Source organism: Mobula birostris, chromosome 1 (assembly GCF_030028105.1).
Source record: "Mobula birostris isolate sMobBir1 chromosome 1, sMobBir1.hap1, whole genome shotgun sequence".
NCBI classification, from domain to species: domain Eukaryota; kingdom Metazoa; phylum Chordata; class Chondrichthyes; order Myliobatiformes; family Myliobatidae; genus Mobula; species Mobula birostris.
This window is the reverse complement of record NC_092370.1, coordinates 66581800-66599147: the sequence shown is the minus strand read 5'-3', so window position 1 is coordinate 66599147 and position 17348 is coordinate 66581800. Positions and strand designations below refer to the sequence as shown.

At 38.3% G+C, this 17348-nt stretch overlaps 1 protein-coding gene across 5 annotated transcripts in view; it reads right to left on the bottom strand.

The window, feature by feature from the left end:
* Positions 1–17348, bottom strand: part of LOC140196708 (transcription factor E2F5-like) — a 61544-nt gene that overhangs the window by 38315 nt on the left and 5881 nt on the right. For all 5 annotated transcript variants that reach the window (XR_011885789.1, XR_011885792.1, XM_072256383.1 and 2 more), the window contains exons 2-8: positions 16303–16412; positions 7999–8160; positions 7172–7215; positions 4691–4755; positions 2540–2801; positions 2145–2345; positions 616–660 (exon numbers count right to left, since the gene is read on the bottom strand). Coding sequence is in view for 3 of the 5 variants with exons in the window: in XM_072256383.1 (XP_072112484.1) it covers positions 616–660; positions 2145–2345; positions 2540–2801; positions 4691–4755; positions 7172–7215; positions 7999–8160; positions 16303–16412 (889 nt within the window). In the remaining 2 variants the exon portion in view is untranslated. The remainder of the gene's footprint in view (positions 1–615; positions 661–2144; positions 2346–2539; positions 2802–4690; positions 4756–7171; positions 7216–7998; positions 8161–16302; positions 16413–17348) is intronic.

The following is a 17348-nucleotide window of genomic DNA, read 5'->3' as shown; positions in this document are numbered from 1 at the left end:
CTGGTTCTAGATTCTCCCACAAGATAAACCATCATCTTCACATTACATCAAGATCCCTCAGAATCTTATACATTTCAAATGTATGGCAGCATAACCGGTCCAACCTTTTCTCACAAGGCAAATCAGTCAATCAGCTCCAGCTCTTTTGAATACCGAACTAGTTAGTTACATTCCCCAGTTCTTTCCCTGTATTTGGGAATTGTTTGTATTTCATGACCTGGACTATTTTGGTATGTAGAGGTTGAACAAATGAAGTCCTCACTGTAAGTTTGGATTTGAAAGGGAACTGAATAATTATATATATCTGATAAATCCTCATGGTTTCCTTGAATGTAACAAGTTGAAGCTGTGCCATGATTTTGTGTTCTCATATTTTTGTTCAATGAGTGTCATTGTGACTTCCCCTTGCCAAGTACACTGATTAAAAAATTACATCTTACTAACAACAGAGTGGATTTCATTTAACTGTTACAATTAAAAATTACAGATCTTTTTGGTGTTTTTTGATGCTGAGTAATCAAAAATGGAATTTGGAGAATATTATTTGCTGAAGTTTATAATGGCCTTTAAACATGAAAGCCAATTTCATGGCAGTAATCAATAAAATAATCTTACCATCTGATGATATAAATTCATCCATTATATCTCCATCAAGAGTAGCTAAAATAAAAATATAGCTTTTCAGGTATTGTGTAAAACGAAGTATAACAGCAGAGTAACCAGAAGTTTCCAATGGCAAAGAACTCTCAACACTTAGCTCTCAGGGTTAGGACAAGTTTTGCAAAGACAAGAATAATTCTCTATCACGACAACAGAGAGCTAAAGTTAATGAAGCTAGAAAGATGGGCCAAAGTAATCTCTTACTTTGGCCCATCTAGTACAGAATTCCTACTCTAAATCTCTTAAAAGTAATTTGGCATTTGACAAATTTAAAAACTAAGAGGCAGAAAATAGAATAAAATTGAAAAAAACTTTCACTTGGATGCCATTAGTTGCACACATTTCAATACTTCGATCGACAAAAGCTACCAAGAGTTGTAAAATTAGTCAGTTCCAACCACCATCGGTACAGGCCTCTGTAGTATGCAATACATCTTCAAGGAGTGGTGCCTCAGAAAGGTGGCATCCATCACTAAGGACCTCAACCACCCGTGACATACCTCCTTCTTCTTCTTACCGTCAGGAAGGTACAGAAGCCTGAAGGCACACACTCAGCGAAATCAGGAACAGCTTCTTCCCGTCTGCCATCCAATTTGAAAATGGACATTGAACCCATAAGCACTACCTCACTACTTTTCTCATTTCTGTTTTTGCCCTACTTATAACACATATACACATATATACTTACTGTAATTCTTTTTCTCTATATTTATCATGGATTGCATTTTACTGCTGTCGCAAAGTTAACAAATTTCACAACATATGTCAGGAATAGTAAACCTAATCCTGGTTCTGATTGAAAAAAGCTATTGTCCTGAATTTAAATGCACTTATCTGCAATATCACAGACATTTACACTTACCTACAGGTAACATACTAGAAAAATGTAGTTTGCACTTTGTACAGCTTGTACTAGGGAAGCTAATGTTAACTTTGACAATAGCATCCAGCTATTGCCATTCAAGCCTGAGTAGCATTGGGAGCAGCACTGTCATAAAAGGCCAATTTAATACTGATAATCAATACAATTTTTTTAGTATATTCACTGAACTATCTTGAGGATTGCAAATCTTACTGGGTATTTCACAGGTGCTGCCTATTTTTTCAATATTTTGCAGTTACTTCGTCAGACCCAGTGAACAACAAAAGATTCTCTGCCAGCCGACACATCCCCAACCAGCAATGTCTTTAAAGACATTAAACAATTCAGACATCAATGGTAATTCTTTCATTGTGGAGGAAAGTACGTTTGTTCCTATTCTGTTTAGATTAAAACATGAAGTTCTTTTTTTTTTGCAGTCTAAGAACATGAACTGGTTACAATTTTTGCTAAACCTCTGAAGTAGAGCAAAGATGATGTTGAGACATTCCTGACAGTGAAAAATAAAAACAGAAACAATCAAACAGCAGTAAGTTACAGGTACTATTTGTGCTTCACATATCTCATATTGTGAATGCCACAACACCTGAATTGTTTTTCTTACCACTTGACTCTCCTATCTTTATTTGTTCACATGATGTTGTTGGATATTTCAGAACATCTATTGGAAGCAGTGACTGCAATCCATTTTGCTCCCGAATATTCTGTAGTGATTCAGTTGTCATCCCTCTGTAAACCTCTGGTGTATCTGGCAGGTTCAAGTATGGGGCTTCTGGTGCAATACTAGGTAACTGGATGCCACGATCTGATTTTAAAAGTTATAACATTTAAATTAACAAACAAGAAAAATACATCATTTTTTCCTTAACACAAAGAGGCAACTAATTCAATTCTATACCGAAATACACAAGACATATATCCAAATGAAAATTTTTATTTTTGAAGGTTTTCATTTTTGTACATATAACTAAAACATGGCACTAACAATCTACTACTTACCAGAAGAAGGCCGAGATAATGGAACCTGAGCAACGTTTGATTCCTTTAATGAGGCAACTTGGTTTGGAAGTGGAGACAAAGGGAATTTTTGGGAGGTTGAGAACATTCCAGGACTTTCTTGTTGCTGCATTAGATCATCTGGTGGAGGAACTGGAAACACAATAGGCTTCGAGCACTTAGACTCTTTATTAATGAGAACAACATGAATGGGTCCTGATTGACTCTTCAAATTAATCTGGTACTTTTTTTGTCCGTTTGGTCCCTTTCATTAGGAAAAGAACATAAATTTTAAAATTAAATTAAAAAATATACTTCTTTTTCAATTTTATACACCAAGCACAAAAAAGAGGTGCCAGTTACTCTTTCATGCATCTGAAGACACCAAAGAAAGCAAGTTTGATGCTTACATCATCTTTATTTCATCATCTTTGAATAAGCCCATCACTCTAATAATCTTAGATGATATACTTATCACATATCCAGTGAAAATAACCCAATCTACAGAAGCAGAACAATACTAAAAAATATTTGTGCTGCTTTCCTATAAACAGATTGTTGGTTGAAGGACTCAAAGATACCAAAAAGCATTTTTGAAGCAAATGATAAAGGACTCTGTTGTATCTATTAAAAAAATCCAAATCAAACAAAGTCTGGAATCATTTCACTTTGATATTGACATTAATTTCTTTTTAAAGTTGGACCTTAAATGATAATGCAATATATAAACACAAAATACTTTCTTCATGCTAATAATTAATCTATCTTTACAAAGTTTCATGCTTCACAGTCTAGAACTCGGCATCCACATCACCGAGGACCTCACGTCCTGTACACACAAGCTGTGTGGTGAAAAAGGCACAACAGCGTCTCTTTCACCTCAGAGGGTTGAGGAAGTTTGGTATGGGCCCCCATATGCTAAAAACTTCCTACAGGGGCACAAATGAGAGCACCCTGACTGGCTGCATCACTGCCTGGTATGGGAATTGTACCTCCCTTAATTACAGGACATTTACAAGGACAGGTGTGTAAAAGGGGCCTGTAGGATCATTCAGGACCCAAGCCATCCCAACCACAATCTATTCCAGTTGCTACCATCCAGGAAGTGGTACCGCAGCATAAGAGCCAGGACCAACAGCCTCTGGGACAGCTTCTTCCACCAGGCCATCAGACTGATGAACTCATGCTGATTTGAGCTACTCTATATTACATTAACTGTTCTATTTATTATAAATTATTATAAATTACTATGATTGCACATTGCACATTTAGATGGAGACGTAATGTAAAGATTTTTACTCCTCATGTATGTGAAGGATGTAAGAAATAAAGTCAATTCAATCCTATTTGAAGCACTTTAAGTAAGACACAATGTACATTTAAAAATATATTTATCAGCATCTGACTTCATTTCCAGTGTCTGACTACAACCAATACTGGAGTTGTGCTGATACAATGTCAAAATAAAACTTAAAACCTACTATTCATTTTATTCCTAATATGCTTCTACATACACTTCCTTATTCATAAATTGAGCCAAACTGTGGTTCCCTTTTTTTTTTATAGCAAACCTGTCCCCACAAACTCATAATGTAGAACTTAGAGCAACAGTTATGTCTTAGCATTGAAAAGGACTGGTGTGAAGCCCAGCAAATCATGCAAACAGTAATATGACAAATAGCAAGATAATGAGTTTAATGAGGCTGGACTAAGAAAACTCCTTCAGATAGTCTCGTGGGAACTTAACATTCACTTGATCAGTTACAAAAACGAGAGATCTATAGCCCATTGGAAGAATAGTACATTTAAATTTTGATTTTCTGGCCATAGACAAGCAGGTTATTCAGGTTTATACAAATTAAACCTGTAACAGTATTTCACAAGAAAGCAGATGATGTTATAACTTGAGTTATTTTAAAGAATACATTGTGACTTATTAAAGTAGCCTGGTAACAATGAAGAGACAAATAAATCAGGATTAAACACAAACAGGAAATTTAACTTCACATTGCCTATTTATGAAGTGTGTTCTAAAATACTGCTCATAACATAAAAATGTAAAAACCAGAATGCATATCGTTGCCACTCCACCTTAAAACTTTAATGCAAATGCCTACAATTAAAAGAGGAGCACTTGACTACAATGAAACATACCACTTCAGGAGTTGGAACTTCTAGTTGTGTACCAGAAGGGGCCTGGATGGCAAGAAGTGTATCACCTGTTATGAAACCATGAACGGATTAGTACTTTGTTTGTTATGAATTCAGTGTCTGAATCAAGCTTCTAGTATACCTATATAAATAGATTAAAAAGTTATATTAAACACGGTAATTAGAAACCACTCTACAAAGGTTTGAGAACTTCCACTAGGCACCAAAAACTTTGTGAATGTCACAGAAATTTTTAAACATTTAAAGGAATAAAATAAAATTGGAAGGAATACAGACTTCATCTATCAATTCTAAATTAATGAATTCTTAATTTCTCAAAAGCAAAGTCACTCCTGTGAACTACAGGAGAATTCAAGCATTTCTCTGCAATATTCTTTTCTTTTTTAAATTTCAGATTCTTATGTGCCATCCAAAAAAAAACTTCTGGCTGTGTTTCAAAGAAACATAAAAATAATGAATGTTTCTATTCCTCCAACATAAGCCATTTGACCCAATTACCTCAAACTACTCAAATATGCACAGAAATTTCATTTTAAATGCACCTTTATATCAGACTTCTTAAACTGACGATCTTGAAAATAAAGATCTGAAAGCCATAGAACTTGTTCTATTTGCCAATAAACTTCATTGTTATCAGCGTCATAATTAAATTTTGTGGGATTGAAAACTTTGGAAAAGATCTCTAAATGCTTCATTATTGCCAAAACCTTAAACTTCAAGTATTGACAAGATTTAGACAAATTACAGAAATAATCTATTTCTTGTTCCCATGGTTAAAACCTTGTTAGCCCACAAAGGTAAAACTTTTGAAGATCACTTACTAATATAGTAAAAAAAACTGTAGCTAAAGGGATAAAAGTTACCAATACAGATGGCAAAGTAAGATAGCAATTCATTTTGTTAATATTCATATTGGTTTCATTCCTGTATGGTGCAAAAGCACTGCTCACATGACAATCCAACAGTACAGGGGTGATTCAAGCAACACAAACAAAATGCCGATGGAACGCAGCAGGCCAGGCCGCATCTATAGGAAGAAGTACAGTCGACGTTTCGGGTTGAGACCCTTCATCAGGACTAACGGAAAAAAGACAGAAAGAGATTTAAAAGTGGGAGGGGGAGACCCAAAATGATAGGAGAAGACAGGAGGGGGAGGGATGAAGCTAAGAGCTGGGAAGTTGATTGGCAAAAGGGATACAAAGCTAGAGAAGGGGGAGTATCATTAGGACGGAAGGCCTTGGAAGAAAGAAAGGGGGAGGGGAGCACCAGAGGAAGATGGAGAACAGGCAAGGAGTTATTGTGAGAGGGAAAGAGAGAGAGAAAAAAATAATTAGGGATGGGGTAAGAAGAGGAGGAGGGGCATTAGAGAAGTTAGAGAAATCAATGTTCATGCCATCAGGTTGGAGGCAACCACAGGGAATATAAGGTGTTGTTCCTCCAACCTGAGTGTGACTTCATCTCGACAGTAGAGGAGGCCATGGATTGACATATTGGAACGGAAATAGGACGTGGAATTAAAATGGTGGCCACTGGGAGATCCTGCTTCCTCTGGTGGAAGCAGGTTCAGCGAAGCGGTCTCCCAATCTGCTTCGGGTCTCACCAGTGTATAGAAGGCCACACCGGGAGCACCGGACACAGTATATCACACCAGCAGACTCACAGCTGAAGTGTTGCCTCACCTGGAAGGACTGTCTGGGGCCCTGAATGGTGGTGAGGGAGGAAGTGTAAGGGCAGGTGTAGCACTCGTTCCGCTCACAAAGGTAAGTGCCAGGAGGGAGATCGGTGGGAAGGGATGGGGGGGACAAATGGACAAGGAAGTTGCATAGGGAGCGATCCCTGCGGAAAGCAGAAAGTGGGGGGGGGGGGGATGGAGGGAAAGATATGCTTGGTGGTGGTATCCCATTGGGAGAAGGCTGAAGTTACGGAGAACTATATGTTGGACACGGAGGCTGGTGGGGTGGTAGGTGAGGACAAGAGGAACCCTATCCCTAGTGGAGTGACGGGAGGATGGAGTGAGAGCAGATGTGCGTGAAATGGGAGAGATGCATTTGAGGGCAGAGTTGATAGTGGAGGAAGGGAAGCCTTTTTCTTTAAAAAAGGAAGATATCTCCTTCATCCTGGAATGAAAAGCCTCATTCTGAGAGCAGATGCGGCAGAGACGGAGGAATTGAGAGAAGGGGATGACATTCTTACAAGTAACAGGGTGGGAAGAGGAATAGTCCAAGTAGCTGTGAGAGTCCGTGGGCTTATAGTAGGCATCAGTACATAAGCTGTCTCCAAAGAGTACAGTGGTGATGTTCTCCTAAAAAGGCATGGAGGAAATGGGGAGCGGTTGCTGGATCATTCCCACCACGGCACTGCTTGGGAAGATGCTGAACAAATGCAAGTAATGCTCGGCGGGAAATGGAACAGGTGGAAGGGGAAAGAGATTGGGATTCTCATGATAGCAGAAAATTAACGAACCTTGAAAGCAATTGCAGACATCTTCGTGAGTTGTATATGCCAATGTAAAACAGATAAGGAAAAAGATAAATGATAATCACAGTCATAGAGCATGGAAATAGTCCTTATGGCCTACCAAATCTGTTCCATCCAGTTATACTAATCCTACTTTATTATTTTATTTTACTTATTTAGAGATACAGCGCAGAATAGGCCCTTCTGGTCTTTTGAGTCATGCCATCCACTAACATCTGACAACCCCAGTTTAACCCTTACCTAATCATGGGAAAATTTACAATGACCAATTAACCTATCTGATATGTCTTTGGACTGTGGGAAGAAACCAGAGCACCCGGAGAAAACCCAGCACTCCACAGGGAGAGTGTACAGACACGCTTGGGATTGAACTCCAACAACCTAAGCTGTAATAGTATTGTACTAACGACTATGCCATTGTGGTGCTCATAGTATTCTCCCTACGTTAACATCAACTGTCCCCAGATTCTACCACCAATCTACATCAGGGCAATTTACAGTGACTAAATAACCAGTTTGATTTTGATGGGATGAAACTGAAGCACCGGGGGGTTTCTATGGGATTACAGGAAGAATATGCAAACTCCACACAGGCAGCACTGGAGGTCAGGAATATCCCTGGATTTTGTCACTGAGATAGCAGCTTTACCATCCTATCTTTAAGTAAGATACAGGTAGAAGCATCTTCCTGCTATTCTACTTGTTTCCTAATCTGTTTCAGATCTCAGATGACCTGTATAATTCATAATTTAAGATCTAATATTAGTTTCTATCATTACTAATTTAGAACATATCTCAGTAAGAAAGGATATCTATTATTATGTGAACTGTCAGTTATGTTCTCAATACTCTGCTGTAGCCACATTTTCTGTTGATCTAGTTCTTTTTCCTTTGATTCCAGTTCTTCAATTTCTGCCTTTAGGTATCTCAATCGATCAATGACTTCCTTAGTATTGCAACCCGGACCAACACCCCTATTAAAAGAGAAAAAAATATTTACCTGGACTGCAGCTGATCATTGATTTTACCACATCTGCAAAAGGCATGCTTTCATTCAACACATAAATTTACGCATAACACACAAAAACATAAATCCACGTAAACACATATACATGGAGAGGTAGTGGAAAGTGTGGAAAACCTAAAGTTCCTTGGAGTTATGTTGTCAAAACAGCTGACATGGACCACCAACACCTCGTACCTCGCTGCTTGTAAAAAAAGGCACAGCAAAGACTCCTGTTCCTCAGAAAGCTGAAACAGGCCAAACTCCCACAAAAGCTGCTGCTTAACTTTTACAGAAGCTCAACTGAAACCATCCTGACCAACAGTGCAACAGTGTGGTATGCCAGTTGCACAGCCGCTGAGCGACAAGACCTGCATCGCGTGGTGAAGGCAGCCCAGCGAATTGTCAGGATGGAGCTCCCAGGACTGGACACCATCTATCCCAGCAGACTCAGGAGGAAAGCAATCAGCATAACTAGAGACACCACACACCCCAGCCACTCCCTGTTTGACCCGCTGCCATCCTGCAAAAGGTTCAGAACACTAAAAGCCAGAACAAATAGACTGAGGAACAGCTTCTATCCCAGAGCTGTGGCCTCCATCACACCACTCCCACAGAACGATAACTGAAACTGTGAGCACACACATGCACACACAAGGACTCAAATACTTGCACTAAGGGCACTTTGTGCATCACTGTGATATTCTGGTGCTGCTGCAACTTATTGTCTGCTACTTATCTACTTAATACTGTCTTGCTATTACTGTCTTGTTTTTATCTACCGCTTTATTTAATTGCCTGAGAGGAAGCCAAACAGAGTTTCATTGTACCTATGTATAATGACAATAAAGATCATTCAATTCAATATATAATTACACCGTTCTTGTATTAGAAAATGAATTTTTCAAATTAATGTCATCATTGACAATCTAAAAGACAAACAAATGTTAATTATACATACTTGTGTATTGAATCCTGCAACACATAATGGAGGAAAACTTATCACAATTGTGCTCACTTATAAATATTGTTTAATAAATCAAATAAAAGAGGAATCACCCATTAATCTGAATAAATAAGCAGTATACACGTTTCCAAAGTTACCAATTATACATGTTTTTAAACCAGTTTGCACTGGCAAGCTGGAGGAAATGGAGAAAATATATATTTGTTACATCCTAGGATTTCCTGATACAATGATACTTCTGAGTTACATTCCACAATAACAGATTAAATTCACAGAACAGTATGGTTGATGTTTATATGCTCAGGTGGAACACATAAATGTCTGAATCAACATCCTAGATTGGTAGATTCTACTCCAAGGGACAGTCAGATGTGACTCAAAGTTAACACCTTAATCAGGTTTTTAATAATAAAAGAATAGCTAAAGGTGATGGCAGCCAGTCAGCAAATGCCACAAGGATTAAAGGCAGAATTACTAGGTGAGATGTTCTGCCTCAAGTGGCAGATTGAGTTCAACCCAAATAAGCGTGAAGTGGTTCATTCTGGTAGATCAAATTTGAAGACAGAATATAATATTAATGGTAAGTCTCTTGGCAGAGTGGAGGATCAGAGAGATCTTGGGATCCATGTCCATATGACACTCAAACCTGCTGCACAGGTTGACAGTGCTGTTAAGAAGGTGTATGGTATATTGGCTTTCATCAACCATGGGGTTGAGTTCAAGAGCCATGAGGTAGTGTTACAGCTATACAAGACCTTACTTAGATCCCACTTGGGAGTACTGTATTCAGTTCTGGTCACGTCACTACAGGAAGGGTGTGAATACTGCACAAAAATTGCACAGGGGGATTTACAAGGATGCTGCCTCGATTGGAGAGTGTGCCTTATAAGAACAGGTTGAGTGAACTTGGCCTTTTCTCTTTGGAGCAATGGAGGATGAGAAGTGACCTGATAGAGGTGTGTAAGATGATGAGAGACATTGATCATGTGGGTAGTTAGAGCCTTTTCCCCACGGCAGAAATACTAACACGAGGGGGGCATAGTTTTAAGGTGCTTGGAAGTAGGTACAAGGGGGCTGTCAGGGGTAAGTTTTTCACTAGAGTGGTGGGTGCATGGAACGCACCAGCAGCGACGATGGTGTAGGCGGATAAAATAGGGTCTTTTAAGAGATTCTTAGATAGGTACATGGAGCTTAGAAAAAAATAGAAGGCTATGCGGTAGGGTAATTCTAGGTAGGTTATATGGTCGGCACAACATTGTAAGCTGAAGTGCCTGTAATGTGCTGTAGATTTCTATGTTCTATTACTGTTGAAAATAATGCACATGTTACTCTGTTTAAGAAAGATAATCCACTGAAGTACTCAATCTAAATCAAGTGATTTATGTTGAGATAAAAAAAAGCATCCTTCCATTTAAGCAAGAGCACCCTCCCAGCTATGAGAGATAAAAGCCAAAATATGCAAATCAGGTGTCTCCAAAATAAAGTCTTTTCCTCCAGCAATACCAAATAATGCGGTCAAAGAGTCAGGCTTAAAATTTACCTTGAAAAGTACCGAGAAAGTTTGGAATACTTCCTTCCAATATCTTTCAAGGCTCGGACATATCAAAAACATGTGAATTAACGAAGCTTCTCCATTATTACATCTATCACAGAAAGGAGATAGCTTATGTCCAAATAGAAATGAGATAGCTTATCTTTAGACATGTGAGCCCTATGAACCACTTTAAACTGTTAGAGGGAATGATGCTGTTCCGCCTACTCATGCTCAATGGTTATGTGACGTTATGTCATGCTTAAATTTAGAGAAGATCCATTGTTCAGTTTTTGAATCGAGCCAAGACTTTTATACATTGTGGGGACCATTTTTGAGTTATTTTCAAAATCTTTGATTTGTTGTAAAAGTACAGATGGTGGCTAATAATATATTTTATTATATGATAAGGGTTTTTTTCCTTTTTTCTTGCTTATCCTAACAGCTCTGACTTTCGTAGTGGGCTTAGATTTTTTTTGGTATAACAAAATTATTATATTTCAATATTACGATTTAGTTTAATTTTTATGAATACAGGGTTTTGTGTTTGTAATTGTATTTTTAATACAATGTATTTGGTACTATTTTATTTTTTCTTTTGACTTATATAATATATATCTTCTTGTACTCTGTATTCTTCTATGTAGAAACTAATAAAAATATTGAAAGAGATAAAAAAAAAAAAAATCCTTTTCTAGTTGGCTGCCAGTGACTGATGTTCTGCAGGGGTTGGTGTTGGGACCGCTTCTTTTTATGCTGTGCATCAATAACTTAGATGATAGAATAGATGACTTTGTTGTCAAATTCACAGATGATATGAAGATTGGTGGAGGGGCAGGTAATGTTGAGGAAACAGGACGGCGGTGGAAGGACTTAGACAGATTAGGAGAATGGCAAGAAAATGGCAAATGAAATACAATGTTGGAAAATGTATGGCCATGCACCTTGGTAGAAGAAATAAATGTGCAAGTTATTTTCTAAAAGAGGAGAAAATCCAAAAATCTGAGACGCAAAGGGACTTGAGAGTCCTTGCGCAGAATACCCTAAAGATTAACTTGCAGGTTGAGTCGGCGGTGAGGAAGGCAACTGCAATGTTAACATTCATTTCAAGAAGGTCTAGAATATAAAAGCAGGGATGTGATGCTGAGGCTTTATAAGGCACTGGTGAATCCTTACCTCGAGTATTGTGCACAGTTTTGAGCTCCTTATCCAAGAAAAGATGTGCTGGCATTGGAAAGGGTTCAGAGGAGATTCACAAGGTTGATTCCGGGAATGAAGGGATTATCATATGAGGAATGTTTGATGGCTCTGGGTCTGTGCTCATTGTAACTTAGAAGGATGATGGGGGATCTCATTGAAACCTTTCAAATGTTAAAGCACTAGACAGAGTAGATGTGGAAAAGATGTTTCCCATGGTGAAGGAGTCTAGGATAGGGGGGCATCCATTTGAAACAGAGATGTGGAAGAATTTTTTTTAGTCAGAGGGTGGTGAATTTGTGGAATTTGCCACCACAGGCAGCTGTGGAGGCCGGGTTGTCGGGGGTATTTAAGGTGGAGATTGATAAGTTCTTGACTGGCCACTGCATCAAAGGTTATCGGGAGAAGACTCGGTAGCGAGGCTGAGGAGGGGGGATAAAAAGTATCAGCCATGATTGAATGGTGGAGCAGACTTGATGGGCCAAATAGCCTAACTTCTTTCCCAGGTCTTTCGGTCTTAAAATTTATCACTTGAATCAAAAGCACTTAATTATGGCCTGTACTCAAAGCAAACACCTCGTTCTGAAATAAACAAACTAACTGAAGTGTATCAATTCTTATTCCATCTAGTTTTAACATGTCATTGTTATTCCATCCACAGGGACTGAAGAAGCACATCTCCGAAAGACAATACAAATTCAGGTTATCGAAATACACAAAAGAGGAGGTTTCTACAACAGGCCTTTTGACCTTTTGAGTCTGCTGTGCCATTCAACACACTGACAGCCGATCACTAAAATTCAATACCCTGTCCCATTTTACACCAGGTATTTCATTAATCTTGTCTAGGTCATTGAAATATATCGGACTCCTTCATGATTTCATTTAATGATTTGGTTTTAATTGCTTTCTATGGTAGAGAATTCTATAGGTTCATCACTTCTAATCTTTTCCTTCGTGTGGACTCCATATTAGAAACCTTTCTGTATCTAAATTGCTCTGTCTTGTAAGACTTTTGCACTTTTTTTAAATGAGATTCCCTCTTAATCTGCCAAACTTGAATGAATACAAGCCTAACTGACCCAAACATTTTTCATACACCGGTCCTGGCATCTCAATAATCACTTTGATGAACCTTTGTTTAACTCCCTCCATCATTTCAGCATCTCTCCTCTGATAGGGAAACCAAAACTGCACACCGTACTCAAGACATCAGCAATGGCAATATGACTTTTCTTCTCCTATATGTGAATCCGCTCCTTAAGATGACCTGCATATTAACTTTCTTCTTATCCCACTGGTGCATCTGCATGCTTACCTTAGGTGACTGGTACACAGAACATGCAAGTCCTACTGCAACTCAACTTTCACTATCCATCACCATTCAGATAACAAGCTCCTTCCCCATTATAAATCCCCCCAGTGGATAAGGTGTTGATACAGATAGAGAACTGTCTGGTGACAAGAAACAAAGAGCATGAATTTATTTCTACTCTTTGTTTCTTGTCAGTCAGCCAGTTCTCTATCCATATCAACACCTTACCCAAATCCCACAAGCTTGAGTTTTGCATGTGAATACTGTATCTTATGTGGGACCTTTATTGCAGACTTTCATAAAATCCAAATACATTATTTCCATTGGTTGTTTATCCTGCTAGCTGCATCAAAATATCTAGTAGGTTTGGCAAGCCTGATTTCCTTTTGTCTGAGCCTGTCACTCTTATCCAAACACACTACTATTACATTTTTTTTATAATGCACTCTGGCATACCCTCCACTATTGATGTGAGGCGAACCAGTCTATAATTTCTATCTCGTTTCTGTGGTTACATTCGCTATCCCCAACCAGATGGAATTGTGCTAGAATCTAAAGAATGTCAGAAACTGACCCATCATCACATCCTCTTTTTCTGCAGCTCATTCTTAAGTACTCTGGAACGCAGGCTCCGAGGATTAATCAGTTATTAATTTATGCAGTTACCCGCATGCTGTTTCCTCACTAATACTGATTTCATTAAGTTTCTCCCCCTCACTACATACTGTGTTCTACTATATTTCCAGGATGTTATCTGCACTATACTTTGTGAAATCAGAACCAAAATATGGATTTGATTCTTCTTTATTCCCCTCTATAAGTTCCCATTTCTGACTGCAAGGTACTTATATATCTTTATTCATTTTATTTCTCTTCACGTATCTTTTGAAGATTTTACAGTTATGTTCTCTGCAAGATTTTGTTTTCTCCTTTCTAATTAATTCCTCCTTAGTTGATTTCTAATATGATCCCAACCTTCAGGTTTTGCTACTCTTCTCACCTCTTCATATTTGTTCTCCTTTGATTTAATATTTTCCCTAATATCATTTGAAATCCACCTTTCTTCGTTTATTTTTACACCAAACAGGGAACAGTGATTATTGTAATTCATTCATGCACTCTTCAAATGTTGCCACTGGCTATCCACTGTATAAGCTGTAACACTGCCCAATCTATCACAGCCAACTAGTAATCAAAAACAAAATACTACAAATGCTGGAAATCCAAAATGAAAAGAAAATAGTGGCAAACCTCAGTAATCCTAGCAGCATCATTTCCTGTGTTTACTATTTGTCCAAGTCCTTGAAATCCTTGCTAAAGCTGATAAACCACCTAATATCCTTGCTTTGTCCCTTCATCACTAAATATAAAGCCCCATATTCCTTTTCCTTTTAAAGCCTTAACTTGTCTTATTATTCATGTATTGGTTTAATTTTATCAGTTTACATTTTCAAAACCTGCACAAACTACAAACGATGCCCTCTGAATCCAAATCTAAACTATAGGGGTAACTCAATGGCATAATTAGTAAAGCTACTGACTCACTGGCTCAGAGATCCAGGTTCAACCTTAGTTTTGGGCATTGATCGTGTGGAGATTAAATGCTTCTCCTGTGCCCGTGGAGAGCTTCTGTTTCCTCCTATAGTCCTGCAAGCTAATAGGTTTAGAAAATAAGTCTATGCATTTATTCCTTCCATTGGAAGTGCACGCCATACATTTCCCTGCACTATGTTCCATGTGCCACTTCGTTGCCCATTCTCCTAATCTGTCCAAGTGCTTCTGTGGACTTCCTGATCCCTCAGCACTACCTGCCCCTCTACCTACCTTTGTATCATCTACAAACTTGACCACAAAGCTATCCATTCCAATGTACATATAACATGAAAAACTGCAGCCCCAATACTGCCCCCTGCTAAACACCACTAGTCACTGGCTGTTTTATCATATGCCTCCAAATACCCTGAAACCTCAATCTTAATAATGGACTCCCAACATATTCCTGACCACTGAAGTCAGTCTAACTGGCCGATAATTTCCTGTTTTTTTTTTTGCCTCCCTCACTTCTTAAAGAGTGACATGATATTTGCAATTTTCCCCAGAATTATTCCAGAATCTTGTGATTCTTGAAAGATCATTACTAATGCATCCACAATTTCTTTAAATACCCTCATTCAAAACTTAGGGGTGTAGTATATCTGGTCCAGGAGACATCCACTTTCAGCTTCCCAAGGACCTTCTCCTTAGTATCCTGATCCTCAAATTTTTGGCATGCTGTTGCTGTCTTCCACAGTGAAGACTGATGCAAAATACTTATTGAGTGATCCGCCATTCTTCTGTTCCCCAGCACAATTTTCCAGTGGTCTGTAGTTCACTTTTACCTCTCAACTCCCTATTTATCTGAAGAAAAAAAAACTTTTGATATCCTCTTTTACATTATTGGTTAGTTTACCTTCATATTTCATCTTTTTTCTCTTTATTGCCTTTTAGCTTGCCTTGTTGGTTTTTAAGTGTCCTAATCCCCTAGTTTCCCACTAATTATTGCTATAATGTATGTCCTCTCTTTTGCCTTTATGCTGTCTTTGACTTCCCTCCTCAGTCACAGTCGCCTTATTCTTTGGGTAAATCAATCCTGCATCTTCTGAATTATTCCCAGAAGCTTAAGCCATTGCTGCTGGATCATCATCCTTGTTAGTGTTGCCTTCTAACCAAATTTGGCCACCTTCTCTCTCATGCCTCAGTAGTTACCTTTACTCAACGGTAATATGAATACATCCAATTTTAGCTCCTCTCCCTCAAGTTACAGCGTGAATTCTATCATATTATGATCACTGTCTCCTAAGGGTTCCTTTACCTTAAGCTTATTAACTACACTCCACTCAATCCAGAACTGCCTGTTCCTTAGTGTGCTTGATCACAAGCTGCTCTAAAAAAGCCAGTTGAAGGGAACATGGGGATAATTTTAAAAATGGGTGTAATGTAGGATTAGTGCAGGTGTGTGGTTGATGATTGGAGTGTACTTGGTGGATTAAAGAGTCTGCTTCCATGCAATGTCTCTCTATGATATTATTTAAAATATAGAATATATTTTGTTACTTTAACCCACTTCCACTGGATGCTGTTTTTTGACTTCTTCTCAATTAAGCCAATTCCTTCTAATACATTGGTGATGTCATAGATTCTTCTTTTCTGCCTTACTGCAAGTACATCAGCAGCCTGAAAATAAATATTAAAAACATAGTTATCAGAAATACTTGATGGCTTACTTTGCATCAAAATAATTTCAACAGGGAAATATTTATCAGAAAACATAATACACACTGAAACTTTAGAAACCCAAATATAAATCAAAGTGGAAAATAAGCACATCAAAGATACGCAAAAGGTAAGCACTGGGCTTATTATGAACTGGACTTTACTGGACTTAAAATTAAGATCCATACACACCCAAATTCCAACATGAATTGCGAAATGACTTGGTACGAATTGTAGATTAATCAAATAATAAAAATATTAATAGAAAATCTGGAAATAGCTAGATTAGGCAGCATCTGTAAAGTATGTATATTATTTTCAAATCAGTAACAGTAAACTGTGCAAACTATATCAAAACATCCTTCATGCTATGAGTTAATGCTTCAAGTTGTTAATACTTCACCCGTGGCAAAGATTAGTGATGCTAAAGTCTTTATGCAAGTACAGAAGCATGGAAGTGGAGTGGATGGATGAAGAAGGGGGAACAAAATGCAAGATCTGTGATCATGTAGAAAGCCGGAGTTGTATCTCAGAACTGTCCAGAGTAAGAGAATACATTTATTAGCAACAACACCTATCTGGAAAAGAATGCAAACAATGGTTGTGAGCTGCAAAAATGAGTGGGTGGAATTGTGCTTAACCCAGTCCATGTCTTGTGTTCGCCTCCTACAGGATTCCATAGCACCTAATGTCCAATGTCCTGGAGGCGTTGCTGCTGCAGCCATTCTGCAGAACGTCTGTGAATGGCATATAGGCTTCAGGCAGGCAAACAAAAATATATCCTAGGATTGCACTGATGACCTTTTGGCAACTGATGCTAGTGGAAGACCTTTTTCATCAAATAACTCCCAGTCACAGAATCTCAAGTGTCATGCTACACCCATGTTCCTGCTGGCC